This window comes from Lichenostomus cassidix, unplaced genomic scaffold, assembly GCF_008360975.1.
Source record: "Lichenostomus cassidix isolate B80296 unplaced genomic scaffold, HeHo_3.0 unassigened_scaffold_chr26, whole genome shotgun sequence".
NCBI classification, from domain to species: domain Eukaryota; kingdom Metazoa; phylum Chordata; class Aves; order Passeriformes; family Meliphagidae; genus Lichenostomus; species Lichenostomus cassidix.
In genome coordinates this window covers 1,332,871-1,353,756 of record NW_028147268.1, presented here as the reverse complement: position 1 = coordinate 1,353,756, position 20,886 = coordinate 1,332,871, and the positions used below count along the sequence as shown (strand labels likewise).

At 47.4% G+C, this 20,886-nt stretch overlaps 1 protein-coding gene across 2 annotated transcripts in view; it reads right to left on the bottom strand.

The window, feature by feature from the left end:
* Positions 1-5,460: 5,460 nt before the first annotated feature.
* Positions 5,461-20,886, bottom strand: part of RAP1A (RAP1A, member of RAS oncogene family) — a 28,149-nt gene continuing 12,723 nt past the window's right edge. The window contains exons 2-9 of one of the 2 annotated variants that reach the window (XM_085044377.1): positions 20,603-20,672; positions 17,231-17,314; positions 14,047-14,115; positions 13,263-13,319; positions 12,365-12,505; positions 10,242-10,385; positions 7,742-7,857; positions 5,461-6,185 (exon numbers count right to left, since the gene is read on the bottom strand). In XM_085044377.1, coding sequence (XP_084900503.1) covers positions 7,771-7,857; positions 10,242-10,385; positions 12,365-12,505; positions 13,263-13,319; positions 14,047-14,115; positions 17,231-17,287 — 555 coding nt within the window. In that variant the 5' untranslated portion in view covers positions 17,288-17,314; positions 20,603-20,672 and the 3' untranslated portion in view covers positions 5,461-6,185; positions 7,742-7,770. Of the gene's footprint in view, positions 6,186-7,741; positions 7,858-10,241; positions 10,386-12,364; positions 12,506-13,262; positions 13,320-14,046; positions 14,116-17,230; positions 17,315-20,216; positions 20,290-20,602; positions 20,673-20,886 lie in introns of those variants that run through there. The other variant, XM_085044378.1, reaches the window with a different exon arrangement.

The following is a 20,886-nucleotide window of genomic DNA, read 5'->3' as shown; positions in this document are numbered from 1 at the left end:
CTGCCGTTTGAACAATTTTTTTCAAAACCCAGTTGCACACAGTTTAGCAAAATTGCACCCCCAGCACTCACTTGTTTGGTTCCTTCGCCGTCTTTTGTAAGTTCCCCGCTTAATTAGGATGCAAACAATCCCAGAGGAATGTTTAATTAATATTATAAAGCAACAATGGGATGATTAAGCAAGTCTGGGCAGCTGCTATTTATACACAGGACATGTGGCACTTGTTGGGGGTGAGCGTGTCAAGGAAAAATCACTGCGCGGATCTTTCCGTGCAATTTTATTGCTTGTTTTAATTGTCTGGTTCAGGCCTTTTCTCCTCTTTGTGCTCGCTGAGGCAGAGCGAGAGCAGCAGAGATTGAACTCAGCCTCTTGTTCAGCTTAATTACAGTGAAGCCTTTGAGCTGAGGAGCCTCCCTGCTGCCCCTGCTCAGCTCGGAGAGCCCAGGGAAGCTCCGGGCACTGAATGCCCTCAAACAGGGCCAGGAATAGCAGCTGGGAGCTCCTTGGAGCAGAACAGCATCCCAGAGGATGGCAGAGCTGGGGGCTTAGCCAGGGCAGGGCTGGCATGGGGCTGTGCACGGCAGCAGCAGTGGGGTGTCCAGAGATCACCTCCCAGCCCTCAGAATCCATGGAATCACAGAAGAATTTGGGTTGGAAAGGACCTTCAAAACCATCTGGTTCCACCCCATCCCACTGGGATAAATGTGCTCCCCAAAAAGCTCAGTGATACCCTCGTGGTGTTGGGTTTTAGGGCATTTCCCATTTGGAAATGATTTCTCTCTAGTTTTTCAAAAGGCTGTGCACAACCTGAAGTAATTCTATTTGCCTTGGGTTGAACTCTTTTGGCACTTTCTAAAAATAAACACTTGATTTCTTCTCCTTCCCATGGAACTGCCTCTGCTGAGAGAACAACCAAGCAAACTGCTAAAATATTAAAGGAAGTGGGAAAGCCAACAGAAGGGCAGTGAGATGGCAACAGCACAGCCCTGAGTCTGTCAGGAATTCACAACTCACATCAGCCAGTGGCAAATAAATCCACATCTTGCAGGGCTGGTCCTGAGCCCCAGCTGAGTGCTGTCCTGCCCTGGCAGCTCCAGCCTTGGCACAGATGAGGCAGAATCCCAACTCTGAGGGTCCTCAGAGAACTCCCTCCCTGGCCTTTCCCCCAAAAATCTGCTTCTGGCAGCTCGAGGGGCTCAGTCCCACCTCGGGCAGCAGAGCAGACAGCCAGGAGCCTTTTCCTGCTGCCCAAGAGCAGCTTTTGCTCTGACTCATCCTGACGTGTCTCATTCACCACCTCACACTTATTCAATTATTACTTCAGCCCTGGCCCCACTCTGCAAAGCTTATCTCACACCAAATCCTTCTCAGTCAAGCCCTGAACGCTGATTGTTTCAGAAGGAAAGGGCCAAAAGCTGCCTCTTGGCTGCTATCAGCCTCTGCACTGTGCATTGACTGGAGGGAACTCACAGGGCAGCAGATCCAGCAGTGTTCCTGGGGGGGAATGTGTCTCTGGACATTCCCAACAAGAGTGCAGAAGACAATTGGCTCCTGTTTGCCTTTGAGGTCTCTTGCCAAATTTCGGTGCTTCTGCGCTGGACAGAATCAAGAGTGAGCTGAGCAAGGTGCACAGGACAGGCCAGAAACCCTCAGGAGTGCCAGTGCTGCTTCATCACAGAACCACTGAGGGTGGAAAAGCCCTCTTGAGATGAAGTCCAGCTGTGTCCCCAGCACTGCCAAGGCCACCTCTGCCCCACGTCCCCAAGTGCCACATGCCCAGAGCTTTGGAACTCTCAGGGCTGCTCCAGAAGTTGCTCTGTTCCTTTTCTCTTGGGATAACTCTGATGGTGTCACAGGTGGAGTTTGGCCACATCCAGCCCTGCCCTTTGCTCTGCTGTTCTTTTCCCTGTTCCTGCAGATTAATCTGTGACAGGAGCTGGAGCTGGCCGGTGTTGGGTCTCCCTCATTTCAAACATCATTTATCATAAAGGATTATCCTGCAGGGGCTCCTGTGCAGTCATATTTAATAACATAAACTGCTTCAAATCAAATGATTTCTCCTGTGAATTTAAGCCAAACTGACACAGCAGCTTGACACTGCTTATTGCCAGAGCTAAATGAAAAATGGGTGTAGGATGGTGAATGCCTGTGGCCCTCAAAATGTTACACCCACACTGCAGCCATGGGGAGGGAGAGCTGAGCTGCAGTGGGGCTGGAGTGAGGTTATCCAAGGATTTGGAACAGCCTGGCTAGGAAAGGCAGCAGACCTGCAACACTGCTGCCTTTCACTCAGCTCCCCCAGCACTCACCCCAAATGGGTTGTGAGAAACTTGATTTGTGACTAAAACACCTGCAGGGGAAAAAGGCAGGATTAGGGATAAATTCCATGTCGCAGAGGACTCTGCTGCAGGAGCTGCTGCTCTCCTTGGGGTCCTTCTGGAGGAGACCAGGGACTTCTCAGGTTTCTTGGCTGGAAAACAGCACTCCATGGAAATCAATCCTGGGCAGCATCCCATAATGGCAGCTCCCCGAGCTGAGGGTCCTGATGAGCACAGAGGGGTCAGCGCTGAGGGGTCATCACCACCCCTGGCCAGAGGCTGCTGGCCACTGCCTCTCCCAGCTCCAGCAAGCTCCAGCAGCCCTCAGAGCTGCCCAGCCCCATGAATTTGTCCTTTGTTGGAGATTTTGGGTGGTGGCAGAGGGAAGCAGCTGCTGCCACCAGGCTGGCTGAGCCCCGTGGGCACTCAGAGCATCCTCCCTCCTCCTCCTGCACAAGAGGCTCCTTGTGCTCTCTGAGCCCGCCTGGCGTGCCAGCAGGGAGTTGGGCTGGATGTGGGTGCCTCCCAAGGAAAATGCCACGGATGTTTGACCTCAGGCGTCTGCCAGGCCAGCGCCGGGGGACAGAGGCTGAGCTGAGCAATCCCTGAGTCCCCAAGGGCTGTGGGGCAGTCGGGGTCGAGTGCAGGGCTGGCAGGGCTGAGCAGGACAGGCAACTCTGACTGCAGCACGGGGCTGAACTTCCAGCTCTGCCAATTGTCCAACATCTCTGACAAATGGAATCATCTTCCTCTGGTTCTGCTCCTTCTGGAGTGCATCCTGCAGGAGGTGAGGGACAGAAGATCCAGGATGATGTGGGTTTTGGGGTGTCACTCACCACAGCAGCAACGAGCAGAGTTTACCTGAGTGCAGCTTCCTGCAAAAGGAGGAGAAAAGGCTGAATTCAGTCCTGGGATAATACCAACAGTGTTTCCCAGCCCTGGAACCAGGAAATAACTGAGCTGGAGAGCTCAGCCTCAGAGCAGAGCTGTGCCAGGGCTGCTGGGAGGCTGCAGCATTGGCTAATTAGCCCTGCCTTGGGGCTACTGAGCCCAGAGCCCCCAGAGCCCCCAACTCCTGCTCCTCTCCCTCCTCCTGCACAGGGTTGTCTCCAAATTCGGGGAGTTTCTCTCCAGGAGGAAAGAGTGCTGTGGCTGCAAGCCAGAGCACTGCCCAGCTGCTGCAGGGAGAGCAGTGCCAGCTCCAAACCCAGCCAGGACAGCTGCCACGTGCTGCTCATTCACCAAATGGCACCTGGGCCTCTGCACAATCCCATTTCACTCCTCAGTGCCTGGTCCTGGCAAAATAAATAAGACATTCATTAGTTTTGGTGATTTTGCAAAGGTTAATGCTGAATTTAGCATGGATTTTCAGGTTTCTCAGGTGGCTGCTGGGTGCAAAGCCTCCCCTGAGCCACAGCAATGGCAGGAATGCAGCTCAGAGCCAGCAGAGCAAACCTGATGTGAGCAGCCTGAAGGTGTCCCTGTCCCCTGGGTTTGGGTCAGCAGCACAACCTGCAATTAAAACTTCCCAGCCAGGCAGGACCAGGCTGTTACTATCTGATCCAACCCACACTGGATGGGAAAACAGGATTTAAAATAACCTTTAGGAAACACTGGAAATACACAGATAAATTCAGGCTGGGAAGTTGGAGAGCAGTGCTTCTGCAGAGGTGGGCAGGAATCTCTGTGGTGGGATTTGGGCACAGCTCAGAGGAGCTGGGTGGCTCCAGGGGCTTCAGTGAAATTCTAAATGTGCTCCTTTGCCCACAGCAAAATGGTGCTTTGCTCGGCTGGCTGCTGCTCAAAAGCAGAAGCCTGGGACTTCTGGGAGGTTTTTCTTTTCCCCTTTTCTTCAGGACGTTCTGCAGTGAAGTCATTTTTAACCCAGTGAAACATTAACCACCAAGTGCTTCAGGACATTTCTGTTTGACACGAAACTGCAGCGGCTCAAGCGTGTCCCAGGGCAGAACTATTGTGCTGAAATCCATTAAAAAATATTTCTTTTTAACCCAGTGAGAAAACGAACGCATTGTGGGAGGCAGAGGGGTGGGAAGGGGAGCTTCACCCTGCAAATAACCCGAATTACGGTGTGATGTTTATCTCTGTTCCAGCCTGCGCTCCTCCCACACCATCTAGTGGCAAAGCAGAGCTCGGGAGCTTCCCAGCCCTGCTGCACCTCTGCCTCCCTCACACCATCTACCACTCACTCTTTATACAAGAGACATCTAGCGATCACCATGCTCAGTGAAATGACTTTATTACTAAAATGTTTTTACATTTAGTAAAGATAACCAACCTGCAAACACCAGGCTGCTGCTCCTCCTGAAAAAGAAGGTGCAGAGGTGGCTTGGAGACAACCAGCCAAAGGAACTATGTTTGTCCCAGTGCTCCTAAGTAGGCAGATGTTGTCACATCATCCAGATGTTTCCATCCAGTCTTGTTTGGGCTGCATTTAGAAGCAGGGAACCCTGTAATTCAACAGCTGCATCGGAAACACAGTTTTAGAAAAACCTATTGACAAAAAGGTTTCTCCCCCTGGTTTCCAATAAAACTCCACAGCAGGTCCAGGAACAACTGCCACCCTTTAATTTCCCATTTTAACCAGCAGGACCAGGCCTGTGCTGAGTGTTTTCCACTGTGAAGATACATTTCTCACTTACTCAGAAGCAAAGCAGGAGCAGCAAATCCTCCAGCACTGTGGGATTTCCAGCAGCATCTCCTGGGGATCCCACAGGATCTGTGATCTGCACACAGGCAGGAGGATGGAGCACACAGCTCTCTGCAGATCCTGCTCTTGGAAACTTTATGAAACCAACAGGTATTAAAAAAATACAAGGAATAAACCCAAAATGAAACAAAAAACCCTTCAGCTGATCAGGGACCAAACCTGGGTTTGAAATGAGGATCATCCTCAATGTCAGACCTTGGTACAGAACAAGCTGTGAACATCAGTCATGAACAGGAAATATCTGCAGCAATACAATCCTTAAGGAGGCACAAGAACACACCAGAGCTGTCTGCTGCCCTTGGGGAAAACACGAAATACAGCATGGGGGAACCTCAACAAAACCCCTGATCCAACTCCCAAAACATGGAGCAAACCCCAAGTCTGGAAAGGGTAACAAAAACACAGAAACAAAAATGAAAATGTACTAAAATTTAATCATTCATAAAAGCTGTAATTTAATCTGTGACAGTAAAACACAAGAAGCAATATTAGAGTTGGTTTAGTATATTATATATTTTTGCTTTTAAAGCCATAGAAATCAGTTATCCCAGTTTTTTTCCTATAAAAGACCCATTTTTCCAAAGCATTATGCACAAACATTTTTAATTAGAATATAATGGCAGAATGAAAATAATGATATTCCGTAACTTTTAAATATAAAATGAAGTCAATGACTCAAAAAGTTATTTGTTGCAGTGAGTTCATAGGGAAATTTTGGATAATATATATCTATAGTTATAGATATAAAATATAACAGTGGAACATTTTTAGTGCTTGATGGGGAGAAATGATGATAAAATGGTCAATATGAATTTTAATTATAGTAGCAATCTCTAACATTTGAAATGCATCCATGCTCCTTGGGATAATCATATGCTAGAGTCAATTATATTTATTTTCACATCTGTTAATTGCTATTGCAAAGGAGGAGGAATATTGGCTTAAATTTCCAAGAGATATACACAGAGCAACTGCTTTTTCCAGGGACTGTGTGCAAACCATTTTTAAGATCTAAATTCTTCTCGTAGTATATAAAAAACAGGAGAAGCTTCTTCCGATATGTAATTCATTTCCATAAGGTTTTGAAGTTGGGAATGCTGGCACTTTCCATTTAGGCAACAGTTCTTCATTCCTGCAATCTGGAGAAAATAAAAAAAAATACAAATAAAGGATGATGGAGGGACTTTTCTTGTGCTGCTGAGAGCAATGATCTCAAAGGCCTGAAAGCCACCAGCCCATGTCCTCAGGAGCTCCTTGTTCCCAGAATTCAGGTTTGTTTCTAGGCACACAAAGCAGGAGGTGGTGGAAAGTGTCACTCTAAAGATGTGTTTTATCACAGCCACAAAGCAGGGACAGACAACTGCCACCCTTCTGTCCCTGCTGATACCACAGGGCACACTCAGCTGGCAGCAGGGAGCCTCCAGGGGCTCTGGAGTTCACCCTGTGAGAGCAACCTGGGCAGAGGAACTTCATCTTTGGTGTTCTGAGATGATCTTAAAGTCAAATGAGTCTGAGACCTCCTGAGCCTTAATCCAGCTGCAGCCAACAGGCAGTGAATCCAGATTTAGGGACTGGAGGGTGGAAGGAGATGAGCTCTAAGGTCCTTCCCAGCCCAAACCACTCCATGGTTCTATGATTCCACCTGACTGAATGCAGAACTCCTTCAGCAGCTCCCAGTAATTCAGTGCTGCTGCACCAGGGATCCTGGCAAGGAGGGAGAGGGCAGAGATCGCTTCCTGCAGGGCTGGGGAAGCCAAATTCCATCCTGGCTGAGCAGGAGAGATCACCTGAGCAACAGGAAAAGCCACTTGGAGCTCTTCAATTTCTTTTCCTGAAGCCATTGTCTCCCCATTTCCCTGAGCTGTTATTTGTGGCACCCCAAGCTGGGCTGAGAGAAGCTGAGAGCAGCCCTTGAACAGCCCAGTGAATGCAGAGCTCCTCTGCTCCTCCCCAGCCAGCTGGGCTGCCTCAGGGGCCATGGCCAGCAGGGACTCAGGCCTGGCACAGTCCCTGGGCTCAGAATTCAGCCCTGGAAGCCTCCAGGGAGCAGGAGCTGGTCTGTAATGCTGCAGGACAGAGCAGAGGCTCTGGTGCTCCCAGGTGACAGCCTGCAGGGTGACAGCCTGCGAGGACAAGGGCAGCTGGCAGAGCTGGGCTGTCACCCAACCCTTCTCTGCCTCCAAACAGGGACATTTCTGCCCCAAACCTGGAGCCACAGAGCTGCTGTTTCCTTCCAGGAGTGTGACAGAACAGCTGTGAGCACACAGAGTTCCCTGCCAAGATACACAGGAAGATTATTTATAGCTCTGTCCAGCCTTGGTGTAGTTTTTTTGGTCGGGTTTGTTTTGGGGTTTTTTTATGTTTGTTTTGGGGGTTTTCTTGGTGGGTAGCTTTTTCCTTCTGTGCCACTGAAACCCATGTCCCACCCAAAGCAATCTGAAGTGTCCCCAGAGCTCCCAGCATGGGGACAGCAGTGGCAGCAGTGACACCAAATTTGATCAGAGGACAAAAAGGAAGCACAAGTGGCCCTGGTGGCTCTGAGCTCAGGGTCACAAGGCAGAGGGAGAACCCAGAGGAGTCAAAGGAAGTTCCTGCTCAGTCACAGTCAAGGAGGAGCAGCAGAGGAAGGGGAGCTCAGTCAGGAGCAGCTCATGCTCTGCTCACCTGCCCCAGGCAGGATTGCAACACCTCTTACCTGGCTCAGAGCTGCTGCATGGTGGGAGTCTAAAGCAGCAGACATGATTTCTTTTTAGGCTTCTTCTTTTCCACTGGTGTTTTTCTATTTATCTGTCTGACCAGGTCATAAAAGATCTGCAAGTGAAAAAACACAGGCTGAAAAATCCAAGTAATGAAACACAAGCTGTCAAAACTGAGGCAGGCTGGGGAGCTGACAACTCTTTCCTCGTGGCTGCAGTTGCATAAATTCAATTAAACTGCTTGAATTTATTAAATGTTTCTTCATAAGCAGCTGCTTATGGAAGAAGAGACACAGAGCTCCCATCAGTGTGCAGAACATAAGGGAGCTGGAAACTCAGTTTATCACCAGCCCAGGCTCCAGAGAAGCATGGCAATGAAATGGCAACAATTTCCTTGCTTTGGAAAAGTGGGAGAAAACTCGGGAATAACAAAGGAATAACAAAGGGCTGTTTAAGACAGGCTCAAGGATCATCTCCTCCCTGGAGCCCAGGCTGGGGGTGTGCAGAGCCCAGAGCAGCCCCTGTGCAGGGGGACAGGCAGCCCTTCCCTTGCCATGGCTCTCCCAGCATCTGCCTGAACTCTGATATTTCCACTCAGGACGAGCCCAGGGCTCTCCTTCAGCTGCAGAGGTTTTGTGAACTCTCGTGCTGAGCTTGAGTTGTTTTCCCAGCAAGACTCAACCCATTTATAGCAAAATGAGCTTTGCAAAAATGCTTGGAGCTGGGTCACAGCATTGAGGAGAAATATTTCAACCTTCAGAGGGCTCCACCCTTGTCCTTGTTTACTTTTTTCCCTTCCTGCAGTGGCTGACAGCTCACAAATTCTTGTTGATTCCAAAGAATTTCGGAAGACAAAGAAACAGTTTGTAACATACTGTAACAACTGAAATTTAAGGTTTTCCTTTCCCATAAGTTAGATTATTTAGGTGCTGGTACTGACTGTGAGTCCAGAAGTCTGCAACAAGGTTTCAGGAATGCCTCCATCCCTAAAAACAGTCAGTGTGCTGCAAGAGCATCACAGAGGTCACCAGAAGGACACCTGATTCACTCTGCATTAAAAGCTTATTATCTGAAAGGTTTGATTCACATTCAGCAAATGCATGTAGGAATTTAACACTCTTTACCTAGATTTTAACAAACTTAGAAACTCCAAAAGTAGTGAGAAAGCAAGAAAAAAACCCAAAATAATGCAAATGCTTCCCCAGCAAGCAGCAGGACAAACTCCCAGTGCACTGAGCTGCATCATTCACAGCTTATCTCTTTGATTTCCTCAGCTTTTGTACTTTTCATAACTAGAAAATTTAAACTGGCAGGAAACCAGAGAATGAAGATCACAATGAAACCAGAAACTCATCTTCCAGATAATCATGATGTTCTCTCTGATGTGACCCAGGATTCCCTCAGGGCTGAGGGGATGTCACACCCAGGCTGTGCATCTCCCCAGGACAGCCCCAGGCTCTGCTCCCCCCAGAACCTCCTTCCCACCAGGCTGGGCTCCTCTGCCTGCTGAGGGCTCACTCTGCACCCCAAACTGGAACTGCAGATCTGCCCCAGGCCCTGGGGATCTGTTTGCTGACTGAGCTGCTCATTGCTTCACTCCCAGCCCGTTTTACTCCAGCTCAGACACACACATAATCCCTGCTGGCAGCAGCGTGGCTCAGCTCTGCTGGATCCCTGAGCACTGCAGCCAGGCTAATCCCAGCCACAGGAGCTGAATTCACGGAGCCTGGAGCTCCCTTCCCTCTCCTGCAGCACATCCTGCTGCCTGCCAGATCAGCCCTGGGCTCACTCCAAGATCCTGCTGCTCCTCTTATCACACACCCCCTAAACGGTCCCACTTATCTGCTGGCAGCAGCCCAGCTGAGCTGCCCGGGGTCACCTTAGCTCTGCTGCTGCAAACTTGGCCTCTGCCACAGGCTGATAATTCCCAGCACAGAACAAAAACTTGGTGCCTGATGTGGAGCAGAGCTCCCCCAGCACAGCCCCACAGCCCCAGGCAGCAGGAAAAGGCAGCCCAGAGCACAGGGGGTCTCAGTTAAACTCGGGGAACTCCTCAGATAACAGCCTTGGCAAGCTGGGGGCTTACAGAGGGCTGGGATGAAGTATCTACAGCCAGAAATTCAAATACTTCAAAACCAACACCACACAAAACAAGGAGTACAACAGGGCATAATCCATGTTCAGAATAGCAGCAGTTATCTTGACAAAATATTCTTTCCAAATAAAGTTTATCTAAGCTAAGAGTCATCCAACCAGCTGGGCTTGCTCAGGACCCTCTGCTGCTCACAGCCCCTGACACTCACCTGGGAAATCACCCTCCCTTTACAGAGAAAAGGGAGAAAATCTCCTGAAAACAGACAGAAAGTACCTAAACACACTGCATGGCAACCCTTTCCTAGGCTGAGAATCCAGCCTCACCCTGAACCTTCCCAATTCAGAGCCACATGCTGGTTTAACATCTCATCCGTGCTGGGCAGACACAGAACAGGAGGGACTCACCTCGTTTACGTTGATTTTCGACTTTGCAGACGATTCTAGAAAGGCACAGTTACACCACTGCCGTGCTAAGTTCTGCCCCTGCTCTTTGCCCACCACTCGTTCTTCCTCCAGGTCACATTTATTGCCAACCAGAATCATGGGAACCTGCAGGGGAACAAGCAGGAGGGAGAGATCCATCAGCAAGTTCATGGACAGAGAGCTCTGTGCTGAGGAGGGGCAAAGTATGAAAAATGCAGTATGAAAACTGCAGTATGAAAAATGCAGTATGAAGTATGAAAACCAGTAAAAATCAGGAGCTCAGCAGAGCTGACAGACCAGGCTGGAATTCAGATGCCTGCTGGGAAAGGGTTGAACAAAGTTCACACCACAGACACCCTGGTGCACTAAATTGAACACATACAAAACCAGATGATAACATTTCAGCACAGTTTTAAGTCAGTAAAGTTTTATTTTCTGGTCTCTACACAGAGCACCATTCTAGTCCAAAACCTAATTTACTCCTGAAGTGCATTTCAGACCTTTCCTGTGACAGAGGCTGGGCTGCTGCCAAAGCCCAGTTCAGGGACTTTCTGTCTTTCCAACACACACATGTGTTTTCAGACACACACTGCAGGCTTCAGCCCCTCTGACCTGCCTTGTCACCCTGCTGTCAAGCCACACAACAATAAATGGAAACACCTTTGGAAAGCACTGACATGGAGTGAGAAGGAACTGCCCTGTGCAGCCAAGTATTGCCAGAGCCCTGAGCACAGCCCAGCTGCCTGTCCCACCCCAACACATCTCCCATGTGCTGCACACCCAGCAAAGGAGATCTCACAACAGGAACAAACACTGCTCACTATTTACTGGCTCAGAATGATTAAAATGGCCAGTGAGTGACCACCTGGCAGCTCAGCTCCTGGGAGGACATCACTTCCCAAAAATCATCCCATGCAACATGGAAACAAACACTTGATTTCTGTTCAAAAGACCCAATCTGCACTCAGGATGCAAATGCAGGCAAATAATTTGTTCAAGAAAATGGTGGCATCTGCCCCTCTCCAGTCTGTCACAGCTGCAGCCCTCCCAGATGTCACAAACAGGTCCCAAGGAGGTGTCCAAGGCCAGGCTGGATGGGGCTGGGAGCAATGTGGGATAGTAAAGGGATGAGCTTTAAGGACCTTCTGACCCCAAACCACTCTGGGATTCTGTAAGACCTTAAACAAGGGAACAAAGCCCACCCCAAATCTCTCCACAACGACCCCAACTGCCCCTCCCAGGTGCCATCTGCACACCTGCAGGGTGACAGGAGTGGCCCCAGTGCTGCCCCAGCTCCATTTCCCCACTGCACCCCCAGTGTGGGGCAGCTGCAGAGCTCAGGCTTTGCACACCTGTGGGTTTGGGGTTGTCCTCACCCTGAATTTGCTGTGACAGCTCTGGGGATGAGAGCAGAGCAGAGCAGGATGGTGCCACAGACCAGCACCATTTCCTGTTTCCCTTACGCTGAGCAGAAGCAGAAAAAAACCCTCCAGAGCTGCTGATAAGGGTGTGCACCCGCTCCATTTCCTCAAACATTTCATTCTTTGAGCAGAAAACGAGTCCTTTCCAGCTGGAAAATAAATCATTATCCGCTTCCTTTGGTCATTTACAACACACTGTGTGTTTTTAATCTACTCCAGTGTTAATACTAGTAGTCTCTTCCTGACACAGCTACACTCAAGATTAATTTTTGTCTTTAAAACTCCCAGCCATACCCATTTAAAAATGATCATTTTTATTTTTGAGAAATAAATTTTACTTAACACATCAGGAACCTGAAGTCACAGTACAGATGAAGCAAAGGCAAAAAAAGCTTGTTTGAAATCAAGAGATCTACAGGATCTAAGTCATGTTGTTTTCAATCAACTCCCAACATTTTAAAAGACTGTCAGGCTTCCAGGACATGGGAAAATCTGGTTTTGTGATGTTCCTCAGCAGGTGTTGAGCCTCAAACAACAACACTGAAAACTACAAGGCTCTGGAAACTTAGTCAACACAAACCAAGAATATTCTTTGAAATAGACTTTGTAAGTAAACATACAGCAATTTGCAGGCAAACACTTCTGAAGCACTTGCAGAAATAAACCCAAACATTTTCTACTCACATCTTCAGTGTCCTTAACCCGTAAAATCTGTTCCCGCAGGTCCTGTAGGTCGTTAAACGTGGACTGTGCTGTGATAGAATATACTAGTGCAAACCCCTGCCCATTCTTCATGTACAGATCCCTCATGGCTGTGAATTGCTCCTGCAAGCAAAGATTTTTTAAAGTAATTAGCTGGTGAATGCAGCTAATGAATAGTTACAAAGGAATACTTTTATTGTGCTGGAGACAAGAATACAGTGCCACACAGCATGGATTTACATATTTACCCTTCACAGAAACCCACTGAAGCATGGAAATTGAATAAAAGCATTAACACTCTATTTCCCTTTGTTTTGGTGGGTTTTTTTCTCCTTAATAGAGAAAAGGGCTTCTTGAAAAAATGGGAAAAAGATGGAGAGCAGCAATAAAAACATCTCAGCAGACAGACTGAGCTGCCAGAGCAAGCTGGACAATCCCAGCTCAGAGCTGCCTTGGTCCCACCAGGGCAAGGAATTTTCCCAGATCCACATAACAACAACTTCTGCTTCTGCTGTTGGGAGTTTCCAACACTTTCTCAATGAGCCCAACCTCCAGGGAGCACCTGGGATGTGCTGCCAGCCCCACAGGGCTGGTTTGGTCAGGGCTCTGCCAGCTGCAGGTGACACTGGCACTGCCAAGGAGCCACCCTGGCACTGAGGGACAACAGGGCAAGGTGAGTGGCACAGGGGACACCAACCTTTGTGTCCCAGCCCTGGGGCACCAGCTGGGGACAGAGCTCTCCCTGGCACTCACTGTGTTTGGTTATTTAACAAAATCCTTCCACTTAAATTACTGCAGCTGATTTACTGCTTTTGCTCAGGCAGGATTATCATTCTTAGCAAGAAACTCCCCAGCAAGGGCACAAAGAAATGTCACTTACTGTCCCTGCCGTGTCGAGGATCTCCAGCATACACTGTTGACAGTCTACTTCCACTTGCTGGGGAAAAAAGGAACAAACAGCTCAGAGTGAATAGTCTGCAATGGGATCTCAGCTCAGTTTGTTCTTGTGCCACAAAGCACCTGCACTGCCCAAGGCTGAGCAGCACTGCTGTTAGAGGATTAATTCTGCCCCAAGCAGGCATTTGGGTCAACTCACATGCTCCAGGACTGCCTTCATTAGAAAGGCTTAAATGAGCAGCTCACTGTAAACATCTCAACTTAAGTGAGATTGGAAATATCTCGACTTAATCCACTCTTACAAATCAAAGCACCTTAAAACTTTAATTTTTCTTTGCTGCTGGGGGAAAAGGGAGTAAGGAAGAGAAGAAAATGCAAAATATTTCAGGATCCTCACAATAAGATTTGCAAATCTTCCACTCACTGAGAAATGTCTCGGATCTGACAAGGGTAATTCCAGGAAAGTCAAGTAAATTTAACAGCAGAACTCATACCACAATCTACATTTAATTATCACAGGCACGAATGTCACAAGTTTTTAGTGTATGTTTTGGTGCCTTTAATGCTGCTGACATTTCTGCTAATCCGTGAAACAATGGGTCACTTGACATCCATCCAGGGAAGAAAGCAGCTCTGTGGCTGGAATTACATAACAGCTCACAGATCCCACAAGGACTTCTGCTCAGCAATTCCTGCACCCAAAACAGCCCTGAAGAACTTCATACTCTTTGTGAGACTTCAAAGAAATAAAAATAGTGATATTTTACCTTTCTGTATGAGTCTTCTATTGTTGGGTCATATTTTTCAACAAAAATTCCCTGAACGAACTGTACAGTCTGGGGAGAGAGGAAAGAAAAAAAAACTAAAATGAGCTGAGCACAACCAGAAACATTCACCAAGGAGTACTTTAGAAAAAAGTAACAGCAGTAAAACTGCTCTGCTGTTAAAAGTCAATAGTGAGGACCAGAGAAAAGGACATAAAATTACAATTTTGAAAACAAAATTTGTGTATTTTCTGTTAAAATCCCTTTACTCAAGCACGTTTTCAAAACTTTTTTGCACATCAGTTGTTTGCTTGCTTTTCTCAGAAAAGATGATATCCTCAAAAATGCCTTTACTCCACTGCCTGTGCCTTTAGAAGGATAAAAATCCCCAAATACAGGAGAGCTGACATCTCAGCAGAAGCACTGGCAACCTGTGCAGTGCAGAAAATGCACATTTCAGTGCAGATGAGCCCAGAGGCAGAGTGGAGCTGCTGAGGGCTGCAGAGCAGCAAGTGCAGCCTGGAGAGCCTCCAGGAGAGCAAAGCACTGAAGGAGGAGCTTCACTCCATTCACAGGGGAACTCCTTCCTCCCTGCAATTATTCAAAGCAAATCTCCTCAGCATTTCCCACTGAGTGTCACAAGGATGTGACCAACCCTGGACAGCCCAGCTCTGTGCCTGCTGTGCTTTGGCTCCTGCCAGGACAGACTTTTCCTTCTCTGGGGGGCAAAGCTCCTTTTTCCCTTTCAGCCACTCTCTTACCTACAATAATTTGCAGTAAAGCAGCACAGGAGTGTCTGAAGATTTGGGTGATATTAGTAAAACAAGGTGGTGTTTATTTGTGAAACTGAGAGCTGAGATCCCAGCACACAATTTTGTCTCTTGAAAAATCAACAAACACACCAAATATCTTTTGCCAACTGAACCTTTCACAAGTTTTATACACAAATTCTGCAAATTTGTGAGAAAAGTCTCAGAAGACACATCTACCTCATTTAAAAATCCTTCTGTATCACTAAATAAAATGCATTTTACACTCTAATGAACAAAGTCTCTGCTTCTCTAATATTTTCTTGTCACACTGAACAGTTGTCTCAGTCTGCCTGAGGTGACAGATCTCAGCAAAATCACTACAGTGAGACACCCCAGTAACATGGATCACAGTGATATATCAGTAACAAACCCAGCAGTCGAACTGTAGGTTCCAGATTGTGTTTCAGGATTGTTTCTGTGTATTTCAGCATGCTCAGGTTGGCACAGCTGCTCCCCAGAAAGGTCCAGAGAAGGCTGCTCCTTGCCAGAGGCTCACACATGAGCACTGTCACATCTGTCCCACTTTATTTGGGAACTCTGTGACCCAGCCTTGAGTGTGAGAATGTGACAAACCACTCCTGACATGTAATACTCCTGATCTCTGATGTACTTTATTTTTATTCATGATAGGTGAAAAGAAAGGCCAAGGGAGAAGCTACAAATCTGGGGGTGGTTTTGGGTTATGTGTAGATGCCAAACTTTTAGAACTTTCCCTTAGTTTGGGTTGTGTAGCCCAGCTTTTGTTTCCAGTTCTATTTAAGACTTTGCACCACTGGACAGTCTTGTAACTAGTGTGACCCACTGCCATTCCAGAGGATTTTTAGCCTCAGAAATGGAGATTAAACTGCAGTACAGGAAACAAAAGCTGCTAAACAACTGTAACTTTCTAACTGTGAAGGTTTCCTGCTATTCCATCACTGTTACCAGAAGCACCATCAGCACTGCATTGGCACAGAGGAGTTAAAACAACAAGGAGGATCTGCAGTGAAACAACCCCATATTGTCATCTGCCCTCTAATGCAAACAGGGCTGGAAATGAACACCAGGCTCTTTGTTGCACAGGTCAGTTCATACAGTTGGAAGAATGAAATTTAAAGTGGCCTCCAGATTATTTTAAATCCCACCTTGTAACCTCTCCTTGCTAATGCTTGTAAATAAGTACACAAACACTTTGAAAGCCATATATTATCCACTAATTGGCACTTATTGTGCTCTTATCAACATAATGGATCTATGCTGCATATGAATTACCAAATATGCTGAGTTAGCACCCAGACTGTCAAGAAGAATTTAACTTTTGTTTACCAGACTATTTGAGTATTTGCATTTCAGCTGTTAAAAAGGTCAGTGATGGTGCTGACTTAGACTTCACATCACAAAGAAGGAAATTCAAGTATGTCAGATGTTGAGTAATTTATATTTACAGCATACTACTAAGTGCCTCATTTCACCTAGTGAGTCTTTCAGTGTTACATAGGAATATTAAGATAATCAAGGAAGTGGTGGAAAAAGTAATACAGATTGTTTAAGCTGCTGTGGAAGAACAGATCTTCTAAAGAAATTACACCTTGTAAACACCTTGTAAAGATTAGGATGGGATTGCTGAAGGAGAGCATCAAATTTGATACATAACTGAATCATCTCTCCTGCTGCTCTCCTGCAGGTGATTTACCAGGATTATCACCTGGTTGTACCAGCAGAATAAACAGGGTAGGACATGAAAGCTGCTCAGCCACTATCCTGTCTATGACAAGGAACATTGCAGTTCCTTGTTGTAGATAACTTTACACTTGACCAGTTCTTTGCCTTTCCATTGCAGAGAGCTGCTTGACTGCTGAGTGATAAATGGCTGACACAAGTCTCTCTTACAATGCTTTGCTATCAACTCTGCTATGTAAACCTCTCCTCAGAAACAAGACAAGTACTTAAGGAGTGCAAAGTGTCACCAGTCTGCTGCTCCCTCTGCTCAGCCCAGCTGCAGATGGATTCTCAGTGCTGCTGCTCTGAGCCCAGGTGCTCACTGGGCATGGAAAACCTGCAGCCTCCAAGGTGTGCAAGGCTGAACTCCCTAGTTCTGGGATTGATTCCAGCCAGACTCACTGTGCCAGTGCTGGTTGGGCTTTTCATGCTCACAGATACTCAGCCATGTACAATACAAGCCATGCAGGAAGCAGACATGAAACACTGATTACCACAACAGCAATTAATCACCTCTCCAAACCCATGACATCCTCCACAGCTCTCAGCAGTGTCACAGTGGCTACACAGAAGTGCTGACACATACTAAAAATCATACCAATTCCCCCCAGCATCAGCAAGCTGCTCTGCAGTGACACAGGCAGTGTAAGGGTTTCAGAAGTGCTTCCCAAACTCACCAGAGCAGACTTGCCCACACCTCCTGAACCAAGGACCACCAGCTTGTACTCACGCATGGTGTGGTCTGTGCAGAGAGCGACGACCTGCAAGGCAGGAGAAAACCCAGCAGTTAAACACACACAGCTGGGACATTGTGTCCTGAAAGCAGCAACTCCCTTCACCCACTGCTCCTGAGAACGAGAATGTCTTTATTAGCAGCTCTGGGTTTCATGCTTCCACCTGGACACTCAGGTTGAGAAGGTCACTCTGGCAGCCCAGGTTAGAGGGGATGGGCAAAGCTGGATCCCTCAGCCTGGCAGTGCTCAGAGAGGAGCAGGATGGACACACCATGGGACAAACCCAAGTCCCAGCTGTGCCAGGCACCACGAGCTGGCACTGCCCGTCCTCTGCTTCCTCAGCATTTCATGGCACAAACCAGTGAGCATGGGACAAGAAAATTAGATCAGAAAGATGCAAGTCCAGAGGTTTCCTTCTCCCCTCCACCCCCAGCAGGGAGGGATTTAGGTCAGTGTTTTCTCTCTGGAAAAGGTCAGGCCCAGCACACAGCTGCCAAGCAGAGCTCTCTGCTCGCCCAGCGCAGACTCTGCCTTTTTATGGAAATCTTGCAACTCCCTCAAGTCACTACGCAGCACCAGAAAACTTCTCCTTCTCCTCGAGATTCCCTGACAAATAAGGCAAATGACAGAGCTGGTGATAAACACTTTACTCTGTGTTTACACGAGAAGGCAGGCTGGGCTGTCCCAGCAGCAAACAATGAGCTCAGCACGAATCCTCCTTCCGCACGGCCAGAGCTTCCTTCCCAAGTAAGGCTGCACACAGCAGGGCTGGAGCCTGGGCAGCCTCTCAGCCACTCCAAACCAGCATTTCCACAGGATTTATGGGTATTGGCTACAGCCCTTAAAAATAAAAACGTCTTCCAAGGAGTTTGATAGAGAAATGCATCACCTTGTCGCCGCTATGAACAAGGCTGGGAAGAGCAGGGGTTGTGTTTTTAGCTTTGCTATGTGGACAACTCCCTGACAATCTGCAACTCGAGTTTATGTAATCATTAAATCGGGACAGGTTCTCTCTTCTGGCATTTCAACTCCCAAGGGGAAGATGTAGAACAGAGTCAAGAGGAATCCCATGTGCTGCTGCTCACATCACGGTGAGAGCTGCATCAGGACCTGGAGACCCAAATATTCAGTTCCCTGCTCACCAGGGAACTGCAGACCCTCCCCGAATATCCCACCTTAGCCCTCAGCCACAGCCTGACTCGTGGGCTGAATGGCACACAAGTACAGGTTTAAACAAGAATTTGAAAACCCCACTGGAGAGAGACACACAAATTGCTGTGCTCGGTTCAGCACAGTTAAGCTCATTTTTAAACCAGAATAACAGCAGTAAAGGACTTGCCTGTGCTGAGGCTCTCTGCAGTCACAAGGCTGAGCTGCCCCTCCCTCACCCAAGCCTTGGAGAGGCAGCAAAGCTCAAGCTAGCAGTGCAGCCCAACATTCTAGGCACCTGGAGGAGGTTTTCCTTCACCTCTTGAAGCCCATGAGAGCTGCAGCTGCCTAACTGCAAATTGTGAAATCAAGTCAGACTGGAAGGGGTTTTCCAGAAGCTGTTCAAAAGCAGAGTAGGCAATGTCTGTGCTCTCTAGGACATTGACAACAATTTTGGCTAAATTCTGGGAACTCTAAGCTCTTCTGCTTGAACATTTCCCTGAGAAGTAACATTCACTTCCTTTCTTTCAAAAGTCATGATTTTGAATGGGAAGGAGAGGGGAATTCCAATTTACAACGATTTTCCCCTTGATAATCCCTAGAAATTAAAAGGTGATGCATTTTTTATAAAGCATAAATACAACTTATTGATCCAGTTTGTCTTCATTTTCCTACAATTCCACAGTCAGCTCCACCAAAGAAAACCCAGAAAGCAATCAAGCTAAGGGTTAAATTTAGCTGTGAAGTATTTCACTTCTTATTTATAGTAGAAAATACTTGTGGGAAAGTTTTAGCTGAGAGCAGTACAAGACTAACTTCTCATTTCTTCTCTACGGTATTTGCTGACTTTTTTTCAGGTGCAACAGGAAACCAAGCTCCTGAAAGGCACGAGCCTTATTACTGCAAACCCCACATGCCTTAATTATCTTGTAGCTCTTTCACAAGTATGTTAATGTTATCTGTTTATACAACATGAATAGAGTGCTCAAGAAATTACTATGCTGCATCCCAGCCAACTTTTCATTTGGCAACTGTTGAAGCCCACCTAAATACAGTCAGACACAGCAGCATTCATTTCCATCCAGAGCTCTCTGTAGTAGAGTCACATGCTGGGAAGCAACGGCTCCATTTCAAAATGGAATTAAATTATGGGTGCTAAGTGTTGCTTTGGAGTCAAGAAAAGAGTATGATCACTAAGGAGTGTAAAAAAATACCCGTAAATGTTGTGAAACTGGTCTCATTAGCTCTGAATGCTGTGGTGCAAAAAGAAAGCAAAAGCTGAGTGTCTCCTTGCTCGTGGTCCCTTTCTGCAGGCACAGCCACATGGCACAGAGCTCGTGTCTCACCCCATCACTGCCCTGAGCTGCAGCTCCCTCTGCCCATCTCCTCACTCTCCAGACCCCCCAGCATCCCCTGCAGAGTCATAAATCATACAGTTCTTTCATCCATCATCACGAAAAACTTTGCTTCTACACCATCAAACACCTGCTGCAACAGAATTCATCTCTTTTCTGTATTCTTTAACAGATAAAGAATATTCTGCTATCACCAACACTGCCCAGGAAGAGACAGAAATGGACATTGATCTATTGGCAGCATCAGCCCCAAGATGCTCAGCTCCTTCCTGACAGAAAAGCAAAGGGCTCTGCCCAGGAGCAGATGGAGGATATTTGATTCAACATCCAAGCCAAGGCAGTGCAGACAGAGGATCCCTGTGAAGAAGCAGGGGCTGAATGCAAACACAGCTGAAGCTCTAACCTGACATGTGGCTCCCACTCACCTCTGCTCAGCCAAGCCCTCTCCAAACTGCACAAGTCATCCTTGACCCTCCTGCAGCCCAGGGCTGAATCAGGGCAGGAAGAAGCAAAACGTTCAGGGTATTTCCCAAGCAGCGGAAGCAGCAGGCAGAGGCTGGGGGAGGTGGTGAGGGGAAGGGCTGAGGCACTTCAGGACAGAAACCTGGGGCAGAAAGGAGCTGCTCCTGTTATTTCAGCAGCTCATCTAGGAGTTTGTCATTTGCGTGGTGGGAAGAGAGAGGCACAAACCAAGATAAGCAAGCACAGCACTGAAAGAGAGTGAGTGCAGTAACTTCACTGATCAATTATCCACTCAAATGTTCACAGAAATTTCATTTAAAGTACATTGAGAACACTCAGGAACTCTTACCTTGGCATAAAAGATCTCTCATCAGTGTTAGCAGCTCTACTGAAGGTCCTTCCAGGCTCCCCACAAGGAACTGGGAAAAAAAAAATTTAAAAGAGTTAATTTTTCAAGTGTCAGCATTTGCAAAGCATCTCTGTAGTGCTTAAGCCAAACCACCCTGTTCCTGTGGACTTCTCCTCCCTAGAACACTCCAAGGAAAACTTCATTTACAGAAGACAAACTGAGGTCAAACTAACCATGTTTGGGGTTGCATCAAGTTCACAATTAATTTTAGAAGATGAAAACTT